Raw genomic sequence first — 22465 nt, forward strand, 5'->3', positions numbered from 1 at the left:
TAGCCAATACGTTTGTAGAAAGAATAACAGACCACTGTGGGACTGAACCCACAGTGGTCTGTTATTCTTTCTACAAACGTATTGACTAAGCCTCACGAGTGTCAGCTCACACAACCAATATATCTATCTATATATATATATATATCTATATATATATATATCTATATATATATATATATATATTCTTGTTAGCCCGGCACTCATGCTATTTGCAGGCACTTTATCTATGTGCTGCTGGATATATGTGTGTGTGTGTGTGTGTGTGTGTGTGTGCGCCCAATTTGTCAAGGCCTTAGATGCTGAATGATAAAATTCTGGCTGTCTGTGTCTTGCCCTACATCCAGAAAAGGCTGCGTATATAGCAGCAAGGTGAAAGGGCTGCGTATATATATATATATATATAAAAATAGGGTGATGACCCCAAGTGCGCTACCAAGAAGCAGCTACTCTATAAATCACCCCTGTTAGCGGGAGATGATACTAAGAAATGTGGAAACCAAGATATAGATAGCGCTAAGTATGTATTCCACCACCTGGTATGAGTGTAATATTTCACTTTACAAATTGATACATACAACTTTGTATAAACAGGATGATTTATTAAAACTTTTTCTTAAAAATCCATTGTTGTGTTCTTTCAAGTCAACAGAAAAATAACCCAACGCGTTTCGCCTTTCAGGAAGGCTTCATCAGGGGGGGGGGGGGTTTTATGCGCACATGCACTGCAAGTGGTAGAAAGAATGCCAAACATAAATAACATAAATAACACTGTTCAATCAATGTTTTTAGGTTTAAAAAGAAATACAATAATGAGGTACAATGAAGAAGGAGGTACATACCACGAAAGAACAGTATAAAAACAATCACTGACGGAAGTGTAGGCTTTAGTAGAACTTCCCACAATCTAGAGAGATAAAGTGATTTTCTAATCAGATTTTTTTGGAGGAAAAGGATAAGGAGGATAGCATGTAGAATTAAATATTACCTGCGGTAATAATGTGGGGTCCGACGGAAAAATGCCCGGATTGGACTTTTCACTATTTAGTGACCCCTTATTAGGAGAGGCGTGATAGCCTATCTGGAGGAAAAGTATATAGTATTAGCCCTAAGAAGCTTATTTTAGGGAATATAAGTAGTAATACAACTGTCTTACGTACCACATGTGGGGGGAGATCTGTCCAAAACTTAGGTGGAAGGATTTTTTCTCACTTATAGTGAGGATTTTCACAACTTTCTAAAAGGCTATCAGCCTGTCAATAGGGAGATGGTGTATAGTTAGCATCCATGCCATTTAATTATGGGGTTTATAAAACATGTGTAAATATAAGTTTTACATACCACGTATAAAAGTGAATATTTATCGTTTTGATGTAGAGGTTTTATTCCAATAATCCTCCAGGAATGTGTGACGAAAATCTCACTAGTGGTAAGGATTTTCCACAACCGCACAACATTTTGGTTGGTAAGCTGCTCAATCAGAGGTGTGTCATTCAGGTGCCAAAAGGGAGGGGTAATTCTGTCTAGGAAAAAAAAACATTTTGTATCCCAATTGCACACTGAATGAGAAAATAACTACATATTGATCAGATAATACAGAGATGTTGGTTGCATATATCTGCAGATATAGGGCTAAGCCCCCAGGCCGTGCGTCAAGGCCTCTCTGCCACTGGGGGTCCCTAATACTGGGTATGGGTCTGGGGTGTGGGCCCCCAATATGCCGACACAGGCTGAGTACTCCAGGGCAGCACACAAATGAAAATTAGTAAGGGTTAATAAGAAGCACATAAGTGCTATGTAGGGAAGTGAAGGTGGGATTAAAATACAAAATATATACAATGTGATAGGAAAAATAAGAGTTAATAAAGTGTTAGGGTGTGCTGACCTGGAGCAGACCAGCCCTACCAACACAGGGGGAACCACATTCCCAAACCCATCCCATAAGCAATAACATATATGTCTGGGCTTAATAGCCCAGTGTAAGGCCACATGATAATGGCTTATAACGTCTGAGAGCCAGCTTACCTGGAGATACCCCTGGCTTCTCCAATGGCACTCAGGTGTCAGCAATCCCTCCTAATGCTGACCCATCTATGCCTCTCAACTGCACAACATTTTGGTTGGTAAGCTGCTCAATCAGAGGTGTGTCATTCAGGTGCCAAAAGGGAGGGGTAATTCTGTCTAGGAAAAAAAAACATTTTGTATCCCAATTGCACACTGAATGAGAAAATAACTACATATTGATCAGATAATACAGAGATGTTGGTTGCATATATCTGCAGATATAGGGCTAAGCCCCCAGGCCGTGCGTCAAGGCCTCTCTTAGCCCTATATCTGCAGATATATGCAACCAACATCTCTGTATTATCTGATCAATATGTAGTTATTTTCTCATTCAGTGTGCAATTGGGATACAAAATGTTTTTTTTTCCTAGACAGAATTACCCCTCCCTTTTGGCACCTGAATGACACACCTCTGATTGAGCAGCTTACCAACCAAAATGTTGTGCAGTTGAGAGGCATAGATGGGTCAGCATTAGGAGGGATTGCTGACACCTGAGTGCCATTGGAGAAGCCAGGGGTATCTCCAGGTAAGCTGGCTCTCAGACGTTATAAGCCATTATCATGTGGCCTTACACTGGGCTATTAAGCCCAGACATATATGTTATTGCTTATGGGATGGGTTTGGGAATGTGGTTCCCCCTGTGTTGGTAGGGCTGGTCTGCTCCAGGTCAGCACACCCTAACACTTTATTAACTCTTATTTTTCCTATCACATTGTATATATTTTGTATTTTAATCCCACCTTCACTTCCCTACATAGCACTTATGTGCTTCTTATTAACCCTTACTAATTTTCATTTGTGTGCTGCCCTGGAGTACTCAGCCTGTGTCGGCATATTGGGGGCCCACACCCCAGACCCATACCCAGTATTAGGGACCCCCAGTGGCAGAGAGGCCTTGACGCACGGCCTGGGGGCTTAGCCCTATATCTGCAGATATATGCAACCAACATCTCTGTATTATCTGATCAATATGTAGTTATTTTCTCATTCAGTGTGCAATTGGGATACAAAATGTTTTTTTTTCCTAGACAGAATTACCCCTCCCTTTTGGCACCTGAATGACACACCTCTGATTGAGCAGCTTACCAACCAAAATGTTGTGCAGTTGAGAGGCATAGATGGGTCAGCATTAGGAGGGATTGCTGACACCTGAGTGCCATTGGAGAAGCCAGGGGTATCTCCAGGTAAGCTGGCTCTCAGACGTTATAAGCCATTATCATGTGGCCTTACACTGGGCTATTAAGCCCAGACATATATGTTATTGCTTATGGGATGGGTTTGGGAATGTGGTTCCCCCTGTGTTGGTAGGGCTGGTCTGCTCCAGGTCAGCACACCCTAACACTTTATTAACTCTTATTTTTCCTATCACATTGTATATATTTTGTATTTTAATCCCACCTTCACTTCCCTACATAGCACTTATGTGCTTCTTATTAACCCTCACTAATTTTCATTTGTGTGCTGCCCTGGAGTACTCAGCCTGTGTCGGCATATTGGGGGCCCACACCCCAGACCCATACCCAGTATTAGGGACCCCCAGTGGCAGAGAGGCCTTGACGCACGGCCTGGGGGCTTAGCCCTATATCTGCAGATATATGCAACCAACATCTCTGTATTATCTGATCAATATGTAGTTATTTTCTCATTCAGTGTGCAATTGGGATACAAAATGTTTTTTTTTTCCACAACCTTTTAAAAAGGCTATAAGCCTATCAATTGGGAAATAGTTATAATTAACTTCCATGCTTCTTAATCCTGATGTTTATAGGACAATATAAGTTTTACATACCACGCATAAATGAAAAAAACTCTCGATCTGATGTGGAGGTTTTTCGAAAGTCCTCAGGGCACCAGTGGCAAATATCTATAGGAACAATATTTCTCATTTAGCATTGATACATAGGGGATCTTAATATTGTCCCCTACATTCGCTGGAATATATTTAACAGGCTTAACGTATCGTTTGGTTTATAATATACCATAATATTGGCTTAATTTTTTAGTGTCACAAATTTCATTTACAAGGCTTGGAAAAATTCAGAAATAATGATAAAAAATATATAATAATATAATATAAAAAAATATAATATAAAAAAACCACGATTACCTAGGGTAATTAGAGTGATGGACCGCATAGCTGGAACGCACAATTAATTTGATAATCACAACTACTTGTAGCTGTGGCTGATTAAACCTCTCTGCCCCGCTGTCATCCAGTTGACACGCAGAGGTGAAACGCAAACAGCGTCCCCAACCCACACTTCCTGAAAGCGGAAGCATGATTCGGATGACCCGCATGTTTGGAGCGCAAGTAATGTCCCATATAGAGGTCAGCGCTAATACAGGAAGCGGTTGTAAGCTAAGGGGCGTACAGCTAAGCTGAAACGCATGTAGCGTCACACATTTAGATCAGCCCCCTCACACTTTGATGTTAATATAGAACCAGGAAGCGGAAGCGGAAGCCTGTTTCAGGTGAACCGCACAGATGAAACGCATGTAGCGTTCCCGATGTGACTACAACGTACACTATCACCATTATGACAGGAATTTATTTTTTTAGGATGGTTCTTGGATCCCCTACTAGCCCATAGTAAAACTTAAGGCACCATGACATTTAAACGTCGCTTAAATTAGATTTACCTTCTCTGGTCTAAACCGGATATGACCTCATTAGATTCTGCTATAAAAGAATACACTCAGCACATCCACTATCATTCTGGTGGGAGTCTCACTAGGGAGAAGTCGTCTCAAGGTAAGGTTGCAGTGGGATGTACTGGGCTATGCATTTGCTATACCTCTGTAGAAACTTACCTTATATCTGAACAAATGTACTTTGTTTCAATAACACATTGAACCACTTTTGTAGTAGGTCTAACATGACCAAAGCGGAATAAGGTTAAAGATATACCGCAAAAAATACATTATTGAAGAATATGTTATACATATATTTTTTTATATTATATTTTTTTATATTATATTATTATATATTTTTTATCATTATTTCTGAATTTTTCCAAGCCTTGTAAATGAAATTTGTGACACTAAAAAATTAAGCCAATATTATGGTATATTATAAACCAAACGATACGTTAAGCCTGTTAAATATATTCCAGCGAATGTAGGGGACAATATTAAGATCCCCTATGTATCAATGCTAAATGAGAAATATTGTTCCTATAGATATTTGCCACTGGTGCCCTGAGGACTTTCGAAAAACCTCCACATCAGATCGAGAGTTTTTTTCATTTATGCGTGGTATGTAAAACTTATATTGTCCTATAAACATCAGGATTAAGAAGCATGGAAGTTAATTATAACTATTTCCCAATTGATAGGCTTATAGCCTTTTTAAAAGGTTGTGGAAAATCCTTACCACTAGTGAGATTTTCGTCACACATTCCTGGAGGATTATTGGAATAAAACCTCTACATCAAAACGATAAATATTCACTTTTATACGTGGTATGTAAAACTTATATTTACACATGTTTTATAAACCCCATAATTAAATGGCATGGATGCTAACTATACACCATCTCCCTATTGACAGGCTGATAGCCTTTTAGAAAGTTGTGAAAATCCTCACTATAAGTGAGAAAAAATCCTTCCACCTAAGTTTTGGACAGATCTCCCCCCACATGTGGTACGTAAGACAGTTGTATTACTACTTATATTCCCTAAAATAAGCTTCTTAGGGCTAATACTATATACTTTTCCTCCAGATAGGCTATCACGCCTCTCCTAATAAGGGGTCACTAAATAGTGAAAAGTCCAATCCGGGCATTTTTCCGTCGGACCCCACATTATTACCGCAGGTAATATTTAATTCTACATGCTATCCTCCTTATCCTTTTCCTCCAAAAAAATCTGATTAGAAAATCACTTTATCTCTCTAGATTGTGGGAAGTTCTACTAAAGCCTACACTTCCGTCAGTGATTGTTTTTATACTGTTCTTTCGTGGTATGTACCTCCTTCTTCATTGTACCTCATTATTGTATTTCTTTTTAAACCTAAAAACATTGATTGAACAGTGTTATTTATGTTATTTATGTTTGGCATTCTTTCTACCACTTGCAGTGCATGTGCGCATAAAAAAAAACCCCCTGATGAAGCCTTCCTGAAAGGCGAAACGCGTTGGGTTATTTTTCTGTTGACTTGAAAGAACACAACAATGGATTTTTAAGAAAAAGTTTTAATAAATCATCCTGTTTATACAAAGTTGTATGTATCAATTTGTAAAGTGAAATATTACACTCATACCAGGTGGTGGAATACATACTTAGCGCTATCTATATCTTGGTTTCCATATATATATATATATATATATATATATATATATATATATATATATATAGAATAGCAGGAGATGCGGCACTCGAATATAGATGAAATAAACACGCTGTACAAGCGAAGGTTTGTGCAAAAACCTTCGCTTGTACAGCGTGTTTATTTCATCTATATTCGAGTGCCGCATCTCCTGCTATTCTACATGCCCTACATTATGCTGGCACCGGAGAAACTATATCAAAAAGAGCGGAGTGCCGGTTCCCCCTGCTAAGCTATATATATATATATATATATATATATATATATGTATATATAGCAGCAAGGGTGGCGGGCAGGCACCCGGTTCTGCATTCCTACCAGATGTCAAAAAAATTAGGGAATATGCTGTCTTTGAGACCACAGAATACGGACCGACCGATTTGTTTTGCCCATATTTCATATGTATTATGGTCCAAAAAAATATAAACACTTTCATTGTTCATTAAATTTATAATCAATGAGAAATGCTAGCGTAATGTGCCTGCAATGTTGCCATATACTGCAGGAATGCGGAGGGTTAGAGGGAGAGGGATAGGTTACCTATGGAGCCCCTGTCGGGACTATAAAAGCCTGAATTTGAAACATTTGTACTTGGCAATTATACTTAAAAGTTATAAAAAAAATGTACTGACCTCACATTCTGCCTCCGTACTCTGCAGCTCCTCCTGCAGGTGGCTGAGTGCAACATGTGGATTACATTCCTGCAAGAGGCACTCTGGAAAAGACCAATAGAGAATTAGTTTTCTCCTGCTAACCATAGTTGGATTTCTCTTGATATCCAGCATCTGGGTCTTTATGCTGGGCCCATGTCTCACTGCCATAGATTATGATACTGAGTCTGACAGACAGAGGGGTAAATTATGTAATAGGGTATTAGAACTCGGAGGTGCGGGACTTTGGGGAAGAATGCCCGCATTTAGAAAGTGGCAATTATTTACAGAGCAAAACCAGGTTAGTTTTACCTTGGAAAGAATTGCAGCTTTAAAAAATACAGGCTCTCTCGCACTTCCGATCTCTCACACCCTATTACATATAGGGGGGAATTCAATCCTGGGCGATATTTCCGATAGGAAATATCGTTCATTTCCAACAAGATTAGGTCGATTTTACATTCGACCTATTCAATGTCAAGTCCATTTTTTTCAACTGTTGGAATCTATTCCGACAGTCAAAGAAAGTCCGTGGCTCTGCAAAAAACAGACCCGGATTGGACAATCCAGCAGACGTTTTCGACAATGCAGATTCGACTTTATACAAAGTCGAATCCGCACAATCTGGAAATATCACCCAAGATTGAATACCCCCCCCCCTAGTTAAGAGTCAATCAGTATGGAGCAAGGAGGTCCCAGGGAAAAGGTAGATGAATGCAATAGAAGGAGTCGGACTAACCCAACATGTACTTTGTTGCAGAAAGATTGTATACATCACCTGTGTAAGTCCATGGTGTAATATCAGAGCATTATACGGTTCCAGACAATGCCTATAAAACACTGCCATCTGAATACAGAATGATTAGCTCATTTACGTATGTCAGGAAAAAAAAACTATGACACGTAATTAGTGCAATGTGCACACAAATGTAAAAAATACCCATCATTCTCAATGGATCGCCAACTGGAGTTAATCGATTAGCAAATCTGATTGTCGATTGGCAGATTGGATCAGCAGACTGAGAAGCATTAAAGGGCTGTACACACGCTTCGATTTTGACAGGTTTTCGATTCGATTTTGCTTATAGAGGCAAAATCGAATCGAAATCGATCAGTTTTTAAGACGCTTTCTATCTGTATTCAATTCGATGCGCACTCCCATTTTCTCTATATCGAAAAGAAAAATAGACTGTGCAGGCAAGGAAATATCGAATTCGATCTAGTAAGTCCAATATGCCTTGAATGCACATCGAAATCGATATCGAATGCAAAAGTGCAAATCGAATGTGAAATCGAAAGGAAAGCAAACGCAAAATCGAAAGAGGGTTGAATTGGATGGAATCGAGAGCAAATCAAATCAAAATCGAATTGAATGTAAATCGATGCGTGTGTACACACCTTTACTCTGTTGTCTGGCATGGCTACTGCTATTTAAACTTTGGTAACTTCCACAAATATCATAACATTTGCTAATACTACATTGTTACATTTTGGTAATTTGCTAGTTTGTGTGTAGATCATAATTTTTTTTTATTTTTTTTTACGAATTCTGTGTCCTGCGGATGCAGAAGTATATTTAGAGGTTAGGGTGCCTTTAGGTATGACAGTAATGGCTTTTAAAAAAACAAAAAAAAAATGCATTCATATTTACTAAGAGCTTTCACGGGCAGGCTCGAACCACACTCCACTGCAGATAGCATATGGTACAGTATAGTGGAAATAATTTGTAGTTTACTTTGATATTTCAGGCTCACAATAATAAAGCAAGGATCTGAGCACAACCCCCAAAACAGCGGCTCCCCTAGGCAGGGTCAGATTGGTCCACAGGGTTAGATTAACCATGGGACAGATGGAACTACAGCCTCCACATAAAGTAGGCCCATCATCATAACAGTATGATCATAACAAGCTGCCTACCGTGTTTCCCCGATAATAAGACACTGTCTTATTTTTTTTTTTCACCCAAAAAAGACCATAGGTCTTATTTTCGGGGGAGGGCTTATTTTAATAGACCTTGACAGGTCCATTAAAACATGCCCCACTGTGCCTTTAAAAAAATGCCCCACTGCGCCTTTATAAAAATGCCCCAGTCCACAATTACCAGTCATCCATTGTACCTGTTTGTGTAATGGATAAAGGACCTGCCGGCGCTGTGTGTGCTGAGCGGCGTTGAGCTGAGAGGTGATGTGCGCAGCGTGATGTGCGCGGCGTGACGTCACGCCGCGCCTACCGCAATGCATCCCTGGGAACGGGAGCTGCGGTGTTGCAGGCGTGAGAGGAGGTGAGCGGAGGGCAGCGGGGGTCAGCGGGGCTGAGCGGGGCCTACCGTACACCTACGGTACAAAATACCGGTACCAAAAAATAAATGGAAAATTTGATAGGGCTTAATTTCGGGGGAGGGCTTATTTTGGACCAGCGTCCAAAATCTGGGGTAGGGCTTATTATCGGGGTAGGTCTAATTATCGGGGAAACACGGTAGCTGTCCATAGTTTCCAGTGGCCCTGAGGGTGCTTCTTAGTACAGTCCGTCCATGCAACCACATAGTGCAATGAGATCCTGGGTGTTTTGTAATATTGCACTCTGGTCGCATTTTATATGCGATCAATGATAAATGGGCTCCAAAATCAGCAAAAAATGACCTCGCTTAGGACAACTGAAATAAAACCAACAGCCCTTGTGTGATAATGCGCTGCAATAATTCATATGGGAACACAGGTTTGAGACTTATGAGGGTTTTCAAATTACATTACTTAATATTTTTATTACACAGGTCCTCAGGACCCCACACAGTGCATGTTTTGCAGGTCTCCTCACAGAACCAAGTGAAATAATTAGCTCCACCTGTGGATCTTTTACAATGTGTCAGTCAGTAATGAGTGCAACTGTCGGGTGAGCTGGAAAACGTGTACTGTGTAGGGTCCTGAGGACCGAGCTTGTGAACTTTATTACTTTATGCCCGAATGGTCTTATAGTGAAATTATTATCAAGTGGACTCATTGAACATTAATTTAACAAACAAAACAAAATGATAAAGAATTTCTATAACCTGGGACAGTGCAATACTCCTAATGTGTGCAGACAGGTGAGTGGGTTAATTCACCTTATCGATCCACAAAGGGTTGTAACTCGAACAAGGAGAAAAATATTTGTAATTATTAGTATTTTTTATTTTAATGGTTTTTTTTTAATATACAGAAGATGTCCCGCCCCCTTTTCTAAAAGTTCCATCCTACAACGGTCTGTTTTTCTTGTCAGTAAAAAATGCATCTAGGAACCAGGTTTGAGGTCCGCCCCCCCATGACACGACTCGAGGGCCACCCAGTCAGAGGCGTGCTAGGGCTTACCGCCCTTCCCAGTCAGAGGCGTGCTAGAGCTTACTACACTCCCAGTGGAAGCCATGCTAGTGCTTACTACGCACTTACTATGCCACCGTGCCTGCCAGTAGCTCAGGGTAGTTCTGGGACACTTGAAGATTAGTCACTGTGACATTGCACTTCTAGGCACTGTGCAGCAGCGCCACCAGGGCAAGAGAGTCTGTTATACTTTGTATTTCATATCAAAATATGTTTACTGTTATGTAATGTGTTAACTGTTGTGTAATAACAGTACTGGGACACCTCGTGTCCCAGTACCCCATCCCCATGGTTTGGACTGCTGTACATTGCTGGATTATTGCCACTGCCTTGATAAAGGTCCATACTAGGACCGAAACATTGGCAGGCTATTCCCGATTGGATTAAACTTTGGACTTTCTTATTTATGAGAAGACTGGTGAGTGCTGTTTTTCCCTCTTTTGGGATTTCTGGTTATGTAATTGGGAGTGCTGACTCATTACAGTACTCTGTAAACAGCACCCCAGCGGACGCCTGGGTTAAAGGTGAAGAGTGCAGGGCTTTTGTGGTGCCCCTTTAATGCATTCAGGGTGGATGGCAATAGTCTTGCACACCAGGAAAGAAGTTACCTGGTGAGAGGGGTAGTAGTTTCAAGAGGGCGGTGCTGAGGACTGGGGGTGTAGGCTGGGAGTATCTCAATTTCTGTGGGGGGGAAAGAACCTGTGTCTGTGAGTGCACGAGCCCTGGTGACTCGGCAATGACAGCTGAGGATCCCTAAACTCTGTCCCCCTAGCGGACAGCCCGGCCTTTGATTACGATTGCTGCATATTGCCTGCCAATACCACGCTGGTTACCACAGAAAGGGACAGATGATGTGCTAAGTCTTGGTAAGTGGAAACAGGCAAAAATGTGAAAACATGGGATCTGAAGAACTTTCAAAAGGGCCAAATTGCATCTCCAAAACGAAGCTCTTGTGGGGTGTTTCCGGAATGCAGTGGTTTGTACCTATCAGAAGTGGTCCAAGGAAGGACAACCAGTAAACTGGTGGCAGGCTCAGGGCCCCCAAAGCTCACTGGTACAATAAAGGCTAAGCTAACTGGGCCAGTTCATAAGGAAGAGCTATTGCAGCAGAAAATTGCTGAGAACGTTATGCTGACTGTGGCAGATAAGTGTCAGAACATAGAGTGCATCACAGATCCCGGAATATGAGGTCTCATATCTCAGGCTGGTCAGAGTGCCCATGCTGACCTCTGTCCACCACCAAAAGTCCCTACATTGGGCACAAGAGCATGAGAACTGAAAGATTCATTGGAGAATCACTTCAACTGAAGAAGGTGGCCTGGTCTGATGAATTACGTTTTCGTTTACAACAAGTGGAACATTTCGAAGGTTGACCGTTATACTGAATCCATAAATGCATAATGTTACAGGCTGCTGGTGAGATTGCTAACAATATCTTCCTGATATCTCTGGGTATCTGGATATTTAGAAGCCCAAAACTCTGGAATAAGCGAAACATAATTGACTAAATGGTCAGTTGTAAAACTCCAAACTCTCACCTAGAATCTGTTAACAGAAAGACAAGAACAAAGGCAGTGGCGTAGGTCTGCTGAAGCAGGACAACATTTGGGAAAGAAGGGTTCTCCAATATACTTTTCAGGAGCCCACATTTTCCCGGTCACCTGACAGGTGCACTCATTACTGAATGACACATTTTAAAAGATCCACAGTTGGAGCTAATAATTTCTCTTGATTCTGTGAGACCTGCAAAACATGCACTGTGTGGAGCCCTGGGGACAGACTTTGAGAACCTGTGCTTTAGAGGAATACCCTAGAAGATTAAATGAGTTGCGCTCAGCATCCCGGCGGTCAGGATGCCAGCATTCGACACCTTCATCCAGACTACCGCCTGGAGACCGATTCCAGAATCAATTAGGATGCCGATGCTGGAATCCTGACTGCAGGGATAGCAAACAAGAAGTATGCGGGTGTATGGAGAGTTTAGGTTAGGCAGTGGGGTGGGGGGGTTAGGGAATAGCGTGAAGGGCTACGTTTAGGCTGCATGGAGGTGGGGTTAGGTTGCTTGGAGTGAGGGTTGTGGTTAGGTAGGGGCAGGGGGAAGCTAAGTCTGCTTACCTGACCCCTGCCGGGATTCCCTTAATCGTGATGCCGGCGTCGGTATTCTGACCACTGGTCATCCGTATGTATCCCAGTAAAATGTATGAGCGGTAGAAAATGTTAAGATACCTCTCTGTATATTTGCCCATCAAAAAAGTATTAATACAATATTGTAAGAATTTCATCGATGCTTGAGGATGGAAAATGTTTTAGCCATTAAGCCACCCCTACCCTCATAGACGAGTGTTCCACAGAAGCACTGAAAAAATCTATAATATGAAGACATTGTTCCCCTAGCTAAGGGAGGTACCAATAATGAGTTGTCCAGAGAGTTATCCCAATCTCCCAACGAGATGAGGTTAGAAATTCCGCTCACATAATATTGTGCCTGAATAAAGGATAACTAAAAAGCACCAATAATAGGAATTTGGCAACAGTTTCCAAATGACACATTTGTTTATACATTTTGGAATCAATAAGTTGAGCCACTATATGTAGTCCTCCAGCCTCCCAATTCCCCCCAAAACTGGTATGCCTCACAATTTTGAAAATTTTAATGAATCGAATAATGTGGATTCCATTTAAACTTATGCCGTAACAGCAGCACATTTCCTTATAGTCCTAAGAAGAGAATTGTCAAGGACTTCAGATGGTATGTCTCTATCCGCCATATGCAGAAAGGCCACCAAGAAGACCCGAGGCAAAACATTTTGCTCGTGTGGAGTGGGGTTAGCATAAGTCTGATGAGCCATCAGCCATTCCTTTAAGTAATAGAGTAATGCTGTGTGTAATATATATATATATATATATATATATATATATATATATATATATAGGTAAGTAGGTGTATCGGGTTGGCACTCGTGGCTTCAATAAAAATCCGGTGCCAGGAACATAATAGAGCAATAAGAGACACTTACCCCCTCAGAGAAAGGATGGATCCGGCACACGGTAGTATAGGTGAAGAAAAAGAGGTTTATTAAGAGTGCAACATTGCACTAAGTAACAGCTGCTGTCACTTAGGGCCTTATTCTGATCGGTGCGGCCCGATCAGAAATAATCGGCCATGTCCGTGCAGGCGAATCCCCGCCTTCCATACGGATCGCCACCTCCGTCCGTAAGCGGATATGTGGCGATCCGCATGAAATTGGACGGGGATACGCCTCCTCCGTCTTGGGAGCTGCCCCTGCATTCGATGGTCGCCGAACATCGAATGCAGGGCCGCACGCTCCACCAGGTCCCGCCACACAAGACCACACGGACACTTGTCCGTGTGAAATCATGTATGGGGGCGGGCAGCTGACATCCGGCGATGTCAGATGCCCGCCCCCTACACACGCGTCACGGCCTCATTACCATGCATACGCCCCGCGTTTGCATGGGAACGTCCATGAAACGCGGGGCGTATGCATAGGGTAATGAGGCTAAGTAGCCCCTCACGCCCCTCTACGCCCCCTGTGCGGCGTATAAAGAATACGTGCGGCGAATTCGCCTGCACATGCGCAGACTGACCTCTGCACATGCGCAGACGATCAACATCGGCGGGACGTCCGCATGCGGTAAAATCCGCACCGATCAGAATAAGGGCCTTAGTGCAATGTTGCACTCTTAATAAACCTCTTTTTCTTCACCTATACTACCGTGTGCCGGATCTATCCTTTCTCTGAGGGGGTAAGTGTCTCATATATATATATATATATATATATATATATATATATATATATATATATATATATATATATATATATATATATATATATATATATATATATATATATATATATATATATAGACAAAATGTAGATCCAGACTGCGCACAGCCGCAAGCTTCAGAAAATAGGAGTGCGTCCTTGGGTCAGGATGTAGTGCAGCTCTCTCCAAATAAAGCCAGACCTTAGCTTTAATTGTCCCAAGATATGTATATTCCTTTGACATATGTAATGTTGAGAATATTGCTGTCCATAATCAAAGCTATAGACGGACTTTCTGTTTATATAATGTGACTAATAGTTATCTCTTTTCTCCTTTTCTTCTTCTTTTTTATTCATGATTACATGTTAGTATATCAAATCCTGTTTATATATAAAAGTCTCTTTCTTGCATGAATAATGATGGCATGTTTCTTATAATGCGGAGTTGCTACAATGAGCATATGTATCTTTATGCTTCGCTACATAATTTTTTTTTAAAAAGTAATCATTAAACATTTTATGATATTTTTACATACCTGCATATTGTGCAGATTTATATTTTCTATGTATATGCATTTTTTGTATTTTTGAATTGTTGTATATTAATTGTATTGTATTATATTTGTATTTTTATGTATTGATTGTATTTTACTTATGTGTGTGAGAGGCACATATATTTTTTCTTTCTTTGTGTCTTTATAAATGGTTTATTACTACTGCTAGGCAATTAGCTTTAACGATGTTGATAGGTATCAGTGAGAGCTTGGAGCATGACTAAAGCAGCTCGTCAGCACATAAATTTCAGCTGTGCGACCTACTATAAGTATAACACAGGTACTTTGGATGGCCACACCCCCTGACGAAGTCCCCAGATGAGGAAACCGGTTGGGCGTGGCCTAAACTGACAAAGCTGTGCTTTTGGAGTTCCTGACCACGGAGGCCCTGGTGGTGGCGAAAAGGCTGGTCCCGGCTATTCAAGTCGTTGGTGCACCGTGTTGGATATCACTGTGGCAAGCTGTTTGCTGTTATCTATGATGTATGTGAGCCTGCACTTTTAATAAAATTTGTTTTACACTTTGCTCATATCTGCACTTTTTCTCCAATTTCTTTCTATATATATATATATATATATATATATATATATATATATATATGTCAAAATGGGCTTACACAGTTTAATCATTCTAATCCTAGCTCTCATGTTATTCCAAAAGAAATGGCTAAACAATTGTGTAATTGAGAGAGTGACCTAAGTTAACATGATTTTAAGCACTTATACCCCTTTTACACCGAGACAAAAAGCCGGGTGGACCCAGGTCAGCGTTGGTGTAAAAGGGGTGGCTGCGATTCCTACCCTGGTCCTGACCAGGGTGGAACACGGGGAGGACTCTGGTGGGGCGCAGTGGAACATGGGTATGCCGGGTCATCAGACCCGGATCCCGTTTACAGCAATGGGGAAGATCAACCTCCGGAATGCAGCGTCCTGCGGTCAGTATGGAGGTTGGAAGGGGGGCACACATCCTCCGCGGTTGTCTGCTATACTGTGAAGACAGCAGTGGAGATAAATGGATGCCTATGTGTGGCATCCATTCAACTCGCCGACGGGGGCTAGGGGGGTGCACGGAGGCTGGGGGCAGCCCAGCAGCTTACCCTGGTGCCCCGGCATGGAGGTCGGCAGTCCCGACACTTGGAAATGATGTCATCTCCAAGCGCCACCACCGTTTACACACTGGGTCGGCACCGCAGTGTAAATGGCGCAAATCCCAGATCCGACCTGGCTTGGAAACATGTTCCAAATACAGGGTCAGATTTGGGATTTTGGTGTAAAAGACGTATTAGAGAGGATACATGAGCTTTGGGCAGTATACCATATGTAAAAGATTTGCCCTACCCATATAAGATAACTTGAGATGGCTTATCCCTCTCAATTCAGCCATAAATTGACCTAAAATTGTCCCCATATTATATTTGTACAAATGGAAGAGATAAAGGAGCAAAAACCATAACATTAATTTCAGCATTACCCATGGTTCCCTAAAAAATAGGCCTCTTTCCTTATCTCTAGGGAGATAAGGAAAGAGGGGGCATCCCTTAGGGGTTCCTAAGGGGTTTTCCTGTTCATTGCTTTAGGATTACTTCTAGTACCATTTAGCAATAGGGGAAGATTTATTAAGCTTGGTGACGTGATAATGTGGCTGGTACTTTATCACCGGCCAATCAGCTCTCAACTGTGTAGTTACAGGCTTGGTTTGAAAAATGACAGCTAGGAGCTGATTGGCCGGCGATAAAGACCAGCCACTTTATCACTTCACCGAGCTTAATAAATCTGCCCCAGAGTAACATAGTAGTTGAGGTTGAAAAAGACTTACGTCCATCAAGTTCAACCTTGTATAGGACCTGTTAGGTGGTATGGACTAGATGTGATTATTTCCCCATTTTAGTTTTACCATTTGTTTCAACTATGGGCTGAATAGTGATTAGTTGTACCCCTGAATGGTTTTATTTTCCCCAGAAAATGTTTGTCCATCCTTATTTTACATGTGTTCAATATATCTGCCATCACCACTTTTTCTTTACTGCCCTGACCGAAAAAAACAAAAACTTTATAAGGGTACGGAATGTTCTCTTCTCTAGTCTGATCGCATGCCCCCATGTCCTAGTTTCTGACCCCAGAGTAAAGAGGTTGCCTGATAGTTATTTCCCTTGATATATTTGTACATGTTAAGCATTGTCTCACCTTAAACGTATCTTTTCTAGTGTAAACATTCCTAATTTGTCTGTCTTTCTTCGTAGCTTAAGGACTCCCTTTTATTAGCTTGGTTATTCTTCTCTGGAGTTTACCAAATTCTATAATGTCCTTTTTTGTAATGTGGGGCTCAGAATTGCACTCCAAATTCCAGGTGAGGTCTAACCAGTGCCTTGTAGAGTGGCATAATTACACTGTCTTCCCTAGTTTCCATCCCCCTTTGTATACAGGCTTGTATCCTGTTGGCCTTATAGGTAAAAGGCGAGGTGTAAAACAATGTTATTAAACTAAGAAAATCAGACCCAAATGCACGAGAAGCTACTGTAACACTTAAAAAAAAAAAAAAAAAAAACAAGAGACAAAATCAGAAGCTTTAAAAGCATCTAAGCCTCACAACCAATACTGACGCAATTGCCTGGCATATGCCTTTAACTGAGAGCCTCCCAGAGAACTACCCTATTCAGACCTGCTCGCTGAGAGTGTTCAGAACCCTGGCCCTTATTCTGGTTCACTCGCAAAGGCAAATTCCTTCTCAAATGGACTAAACCATGTGCACTGCAGGTGGGGCAGATGTAACATGTTCAGAGAGAATTAGATTTGGGTGAGTTATTTTGTTTCTGTGCAGGGAAAATACTGACTGCTTTATTCTTACACTGCAATATAGATCTCACTTTGATGTAAAACCCCACCCAAATCTAACTCTCTCTGTGCAAGTTACATCTGCCCTCGGCCGGGGAATGACTGCGTTTTCTCGGGCACTCCCAAAAACCGCAGGTACACTTCCCCCAAGCGGCGCAAGGTGTCAATCACCCTGTGGGCAGCCTGCGATGGCTAGCCTTCGCTGGCTGTCTTCCTACAGACGGCTTGCAGCAGAGTGAGCAAGTCTGAATCAGGCCCAGTATGACATGGCCAGTGGGTCAGGGTCAGACTCATAAGGTTCAGCGTGCAGAATCAGTTATCGCTGGCGGATCCCATCTCACGGTCTAGCAGCAGCGGCAGGTACACCATTGCTTGCTGCAGCACAGGCTGCCGCTGAACGGTACCAGGCAGGAGCAGTCCTGTCCCCTATTGCAGGTGTTGGCAGAGCTTCTAGGACAGAGCAGATTAACTCTACTGTAACGGAGGCTGCGCCGCTCCACTGTCGTAGCACGCAGGTGCTGCTGTACATACATGTGCCCCTTTTATACATACATGGACTACGAAATCCAATTTAAACCTGCAAATTAAAACTTTGTATTTTAAGTTAGGTCTAATAATTCTTCAACTCGTACCTACATGTTGACTTTACGGTCTAAAGCAGTGTTCCCAACCTCGATCCACAAAGCACACTAATACTCAGGTAATCAGGATAGCCATACTTAAGCACAGGTGACTTAAAGTTCCTCAGTTGCAGTATTATGATTGAACCATCTGTACAAGCACAGCTATCCTTTCAACTTGGACTGTTCATGTGCTCTGAGGACAGAGGTTGGGAAACCTGTTCTAAAGGGACTATGAACCAGATTCTCATCTGTACTGTATTGTACAGCCTCAGGGAAGAAGCTGTGCAATACCATACAAATAAAGGAGGTCATTTAGGTTCAAATTCGCAGCTTGCAAGTCAACCAAACGCTGCATGTGTTTGACCGTCCGCATCACCGCCCATCGAATGATTTCTACAGCGTTCGCAGAAGACACTTCTCTGGTGTCTTACATCTGTGAGCGCCCTGTGAGGGAAGCGGACAGGCAGCTGTCCGCCCCCCGCTTTATCGGCACCCCGTGCCCCCCACCCGCAGTGCTGTGCGCGAGCAGCCGGTGAATAATTTATTTGCCCTGACCGCTCGCACCAAGTGGTTGCACATGCGCATAAATGTGTATGAGCATGCGCAGTCGCGAAACATAGTGCATGAGCCAAAGCTTTGCCGTCCGAACCGGTCACAGTTCCAGGAAGCCTGCGTCTGGCGACAAAGACCCTTGTTTTGTAGAATAGACCTGGTTGCAGCACAAGCTCCAGGCTGCAGCTCATCAATCATGCTGCAGCTAAGGGGGTACTGCTAGTGATATATCCCAGACCAGGAGAGGCTCCAGCACTGTTCAAAATTCAAATAGGGGAGCCTCACCTCAGTATTCCATACGGACTCACTGACAGTTGGTGTGGCTCCCCTATTTGAATTTTGAACTGTGCTGCCACCCCACTTCTGAAGACACCACCACTTATGCCCAGTTCCACAGGATTTGTACATAAACCATCAGGTTTGCATAAACATCCGATTCAGGCCCATTAAACTCAACTTTGCAAAATGAAATTAAAAAAAAGTACAAATTCTTGCATGACAATGACCATTACACAATTAAGTTTTGCTAGTCCATATTTCCATTTGTCATTTAATAATTAGCAATTATTAGGATATCAGCTTATGCATGCCTAGTAGTAAAAATACAATATCCAACACAATTAAACTGTAACATTGGTAGACTCTGTATAAGTGTCAAGAAATGGAACCGATCATTTATTGATTGAAATCAATGTAAAAAGGTAGAGCACCCAGGCACACAGACACAATAGAGCAGAGCTTCTCGAATCCAGTCCTTGGGGACCACTAACAGTGCATGTTTTCCAGGTCTCCTTACAGAATCACAAGTGAAATTATATGAACCACCTGTGGATCTTTTAAAAATGTGACATCGGTAATGAATACACCTGTGCTGCAGGAAGGAGATACAGAAAACATGCACTGTGAGTCCCGAGGAATGGCGCTTTGAGATCACTGCAACACAGGACATCACTCACGGATTTTTCGTAGTTTTCCACGACAGGATGCGCAGGTCTCGCGCAGCAGCTGGTACTTAATTGCCAGGTTGGCTTTCCCAGTCTCTAGACGTGGACGAAGGGACAAGTTTTTCTGAGCAAGCTCAAAGTTAGAAGCCAAAGATGTTTTCCTCTCCTCTTGAAGAGACTGCACCTGTGGGAAAGGCAACAGAGAAATAACAGAAGGTATAGAAGTAAGTACAAGAGAAGGGAGCTAGAGCAGCAGTTTTCAACCACTGTGCCGTGGCACACCAGTGTGCCTTGAGATGTTTTCAAGTGTGCCCCCAGATCTAAAGATGTCCACACAAGCTTACAACCACCACCACCAGTTCAACTGTTTTTCACTCTTGTGTTCATGTGAGGGCCAATGCATTTTATTTTTGCTACCTGTGAGGACAAGTGTGATTGTTTTTTCATATGGGGACCAATGAGTTTTTTTGTCCTGTGGGGGCCAATGTTATTTTCCCTGTGGGGGTCTGATGGTGTGCCTTGTCAATTTTAATATCTTTTTTTGGTGTGGCACGAGTTGAAAAAGGGTGAAAATCCCTGAGCTAGGGGATAAAAATGGATTGAGAATATTAAATGGTTCATGGGGGCGTGATAATCATTTTCCAATGGCTAAACAGTTGTTTAATAAAGAAAAAGCAGTTTGTGGTCTTTCATCAAAATGTGAAATCAATGGTTCTCTCTGTTTAGAGGCTATGACCCAGCCTAAATTTACCCACGCCACTAAAGCTGATTACACATGTAGCACTCAATGCCAGGCAATTTTCTCAATATTGTATCATGTGTGGCTGCAGAGTGACCAGAATCCTGATAAGGATCCTACCTAAATGGATCTGAATATCTAGCATAGTGGAAAATGCGTTTGATAATGAGCAATATGAGCCGGTGTGTACAGTTATCTTCCGCAGCCCTAACCGCATAGCCAGGCGTAATCCGTAACTTGGCACAAGAGCTGGACAGACAAATATGGTCAGATTTGGAACGTCATGATCCTGTCTTTGCCAACCTTTTGTGTATTTCTTGTAATAAACTAATTATGAATAATGTTTTAATATTGTGTTATACAAGTTCTAAATTACTTATGTATTAGAATTAACAACAAAATACTTAAAACATAAAAAAAAAACATAAGAGCAATTACAAAGAGTAAATTATGGGATTTGAAACGGATTTACTGGAAACACAAAAATCAGGTTCCAATAGACTAAGCCAGGGGTTCCCATCATTTTTGAATCACGGCACTGGAGAGCTTCAAAATGTTTTCAAGGCACCTCTAGGCCGGACGTTTCATATTGAAAAATTCAGACACAAATATTAAATGAAGTATATTGTGTATATATACGTATGTTGTCCTTAGGGTGGGGGTGGGGGGGCAAGATTTGGTTCTGCTTGTCCACATGATATGATTGATGGCCACCAGCACTGGTTTTGCCTGTTACATTGACCATAAAAAAATTTGAATTGGACTTGGAAGCCCGTATCCGGTCAACGGATCTATGATGGCTACATTAACCATGCTTAGTTGAACCAGTCTAGATAGACGCCTAGAGATAGTCCACCGCGTCTAGATGGGCAGTAACGGAAGTTAGAAGCCAACGTTAAAGAACCACATGGTCGACGTGAGTTTTTCATGTGTTTTTACCACAAGTCGACTTGGTTCATTCTTTACTATACAAGTGGACATAGGCCCTTAATCTAGTTGAAATGGACGGATGCATATTTCGGACAGGAACCGAGTGTTCTTAGCCCCTCCTACCGTCCGGATCGCTCACACCGTCCGAATGTGGTAAGATGCAGAGTGAACGGACTGCTAGTGGATGTTTCATGTGAACACCTCCCCCATCTGTGGGTACTTTCGGCACCAAAAAAAAAAAAGAAAAACTCACGTCTACCATGTGACATTCGACCACGCTCTGTCGCTCAAACGCTGGCATCTAACTTACGTTACTGACGATCTAGAGGGGTTTGACTAAGGGTTTGACTAAGGGTGGCCGACCATAACACGTTCCATCTAGACAGCTTCAATCTGCTATACCATAACCCTGGAAACCGACCCAATTCACCACTGCATATACTGGAAACCCCACTATCCACGTCGGCGTGGAGTTGATTTTAGATAGTGTGGCGAGCGCAGCGAGGGGACGCGGAATACATGTGAAGTAATACACGTCCCCTCGCAGGGCTCGCCACGCTTCAGGCTCGGGGGCTCGCTACACTCGCCACACTATCTAAAATCAACTCCACGCCGACGTGGATAGTGGGGGTATGAAAAGGTCGGAGGACGCGTACCGCCGCCCCTCGCGTGCTCGCTGCGCTTGCCACGCTTCAGGTTGGCGTCGATAGTGGGGGTGTCGTTAACAATGGGGGTGCATTTAACATAGTAATCACCCTTCAGGGTGCCTGTACAATTAAAAATCGGGTCGGATCGCATCGCATGCGATCGGATCACATGCGATGCGATCCGACCGATACGATGCCCTACGATAGAAATCTTGGGCACCGTGATAATACACAGGTACCTTGTATACAATATTGCATCTCATCGCTTCTCGTATTGCGATGAGATGCGATGTGATGTATGTGCTGCACATAGATTTTGTACTAGATCTCATAGCAAAACCGAGATGCGATATTGTATACAATAATTGTAACGTGTATGGGAACCTTTATAGGGGAGATGTAGCAAACTTTCTATAGTGGAGAAGGGGACAAGTGGAGAAGTTGCGCATACCAGTTTTATAGCATT

The 22465-nt window shown here is 42.3% G+C and overlaps 1 protein-coding gene across 1 annotated transcript in view; it reads right to left on the reverse strand.

Moving 5' to 3' along the window:
* VPS37D (VPS37D subunit of ESCRT-I) overlaps nt 1-22465 on the reverse strand; it is a 43338-nt gene that overhangs the window by 15098 nt on the left and 5775 nt on the right. Inside the window, exons 2-3 of the mRNA XM_083172078.1 lie at nt 19696-19867; nt 7021-7103 (exon numbers count right to left, since the gene is read on the reverse strand). Coding sequence (XP_083028204.1) covers nt 7021-7103; nt 19696-19867 — 255 coding nt within the window. The remainder of the gene's footprint in view (nt 1-7020; nt 7104-19695; nt 19868-22465) is intronic.

The sequence above is a fragment of the Crinia signifera genome, chromosome 2, assembly GCF_055691185.1.
Source record: "Crinia signifera chromosome 2, ASM5569118v1, whole genome shotgun sequence".
NCBI classification, from domain to species: domain Eukaryota; kingdom Metazoa; phylum Chordata; class Amphibia; order Anura; family Myobatrachidae; genus Crinia; species Crinia signifera.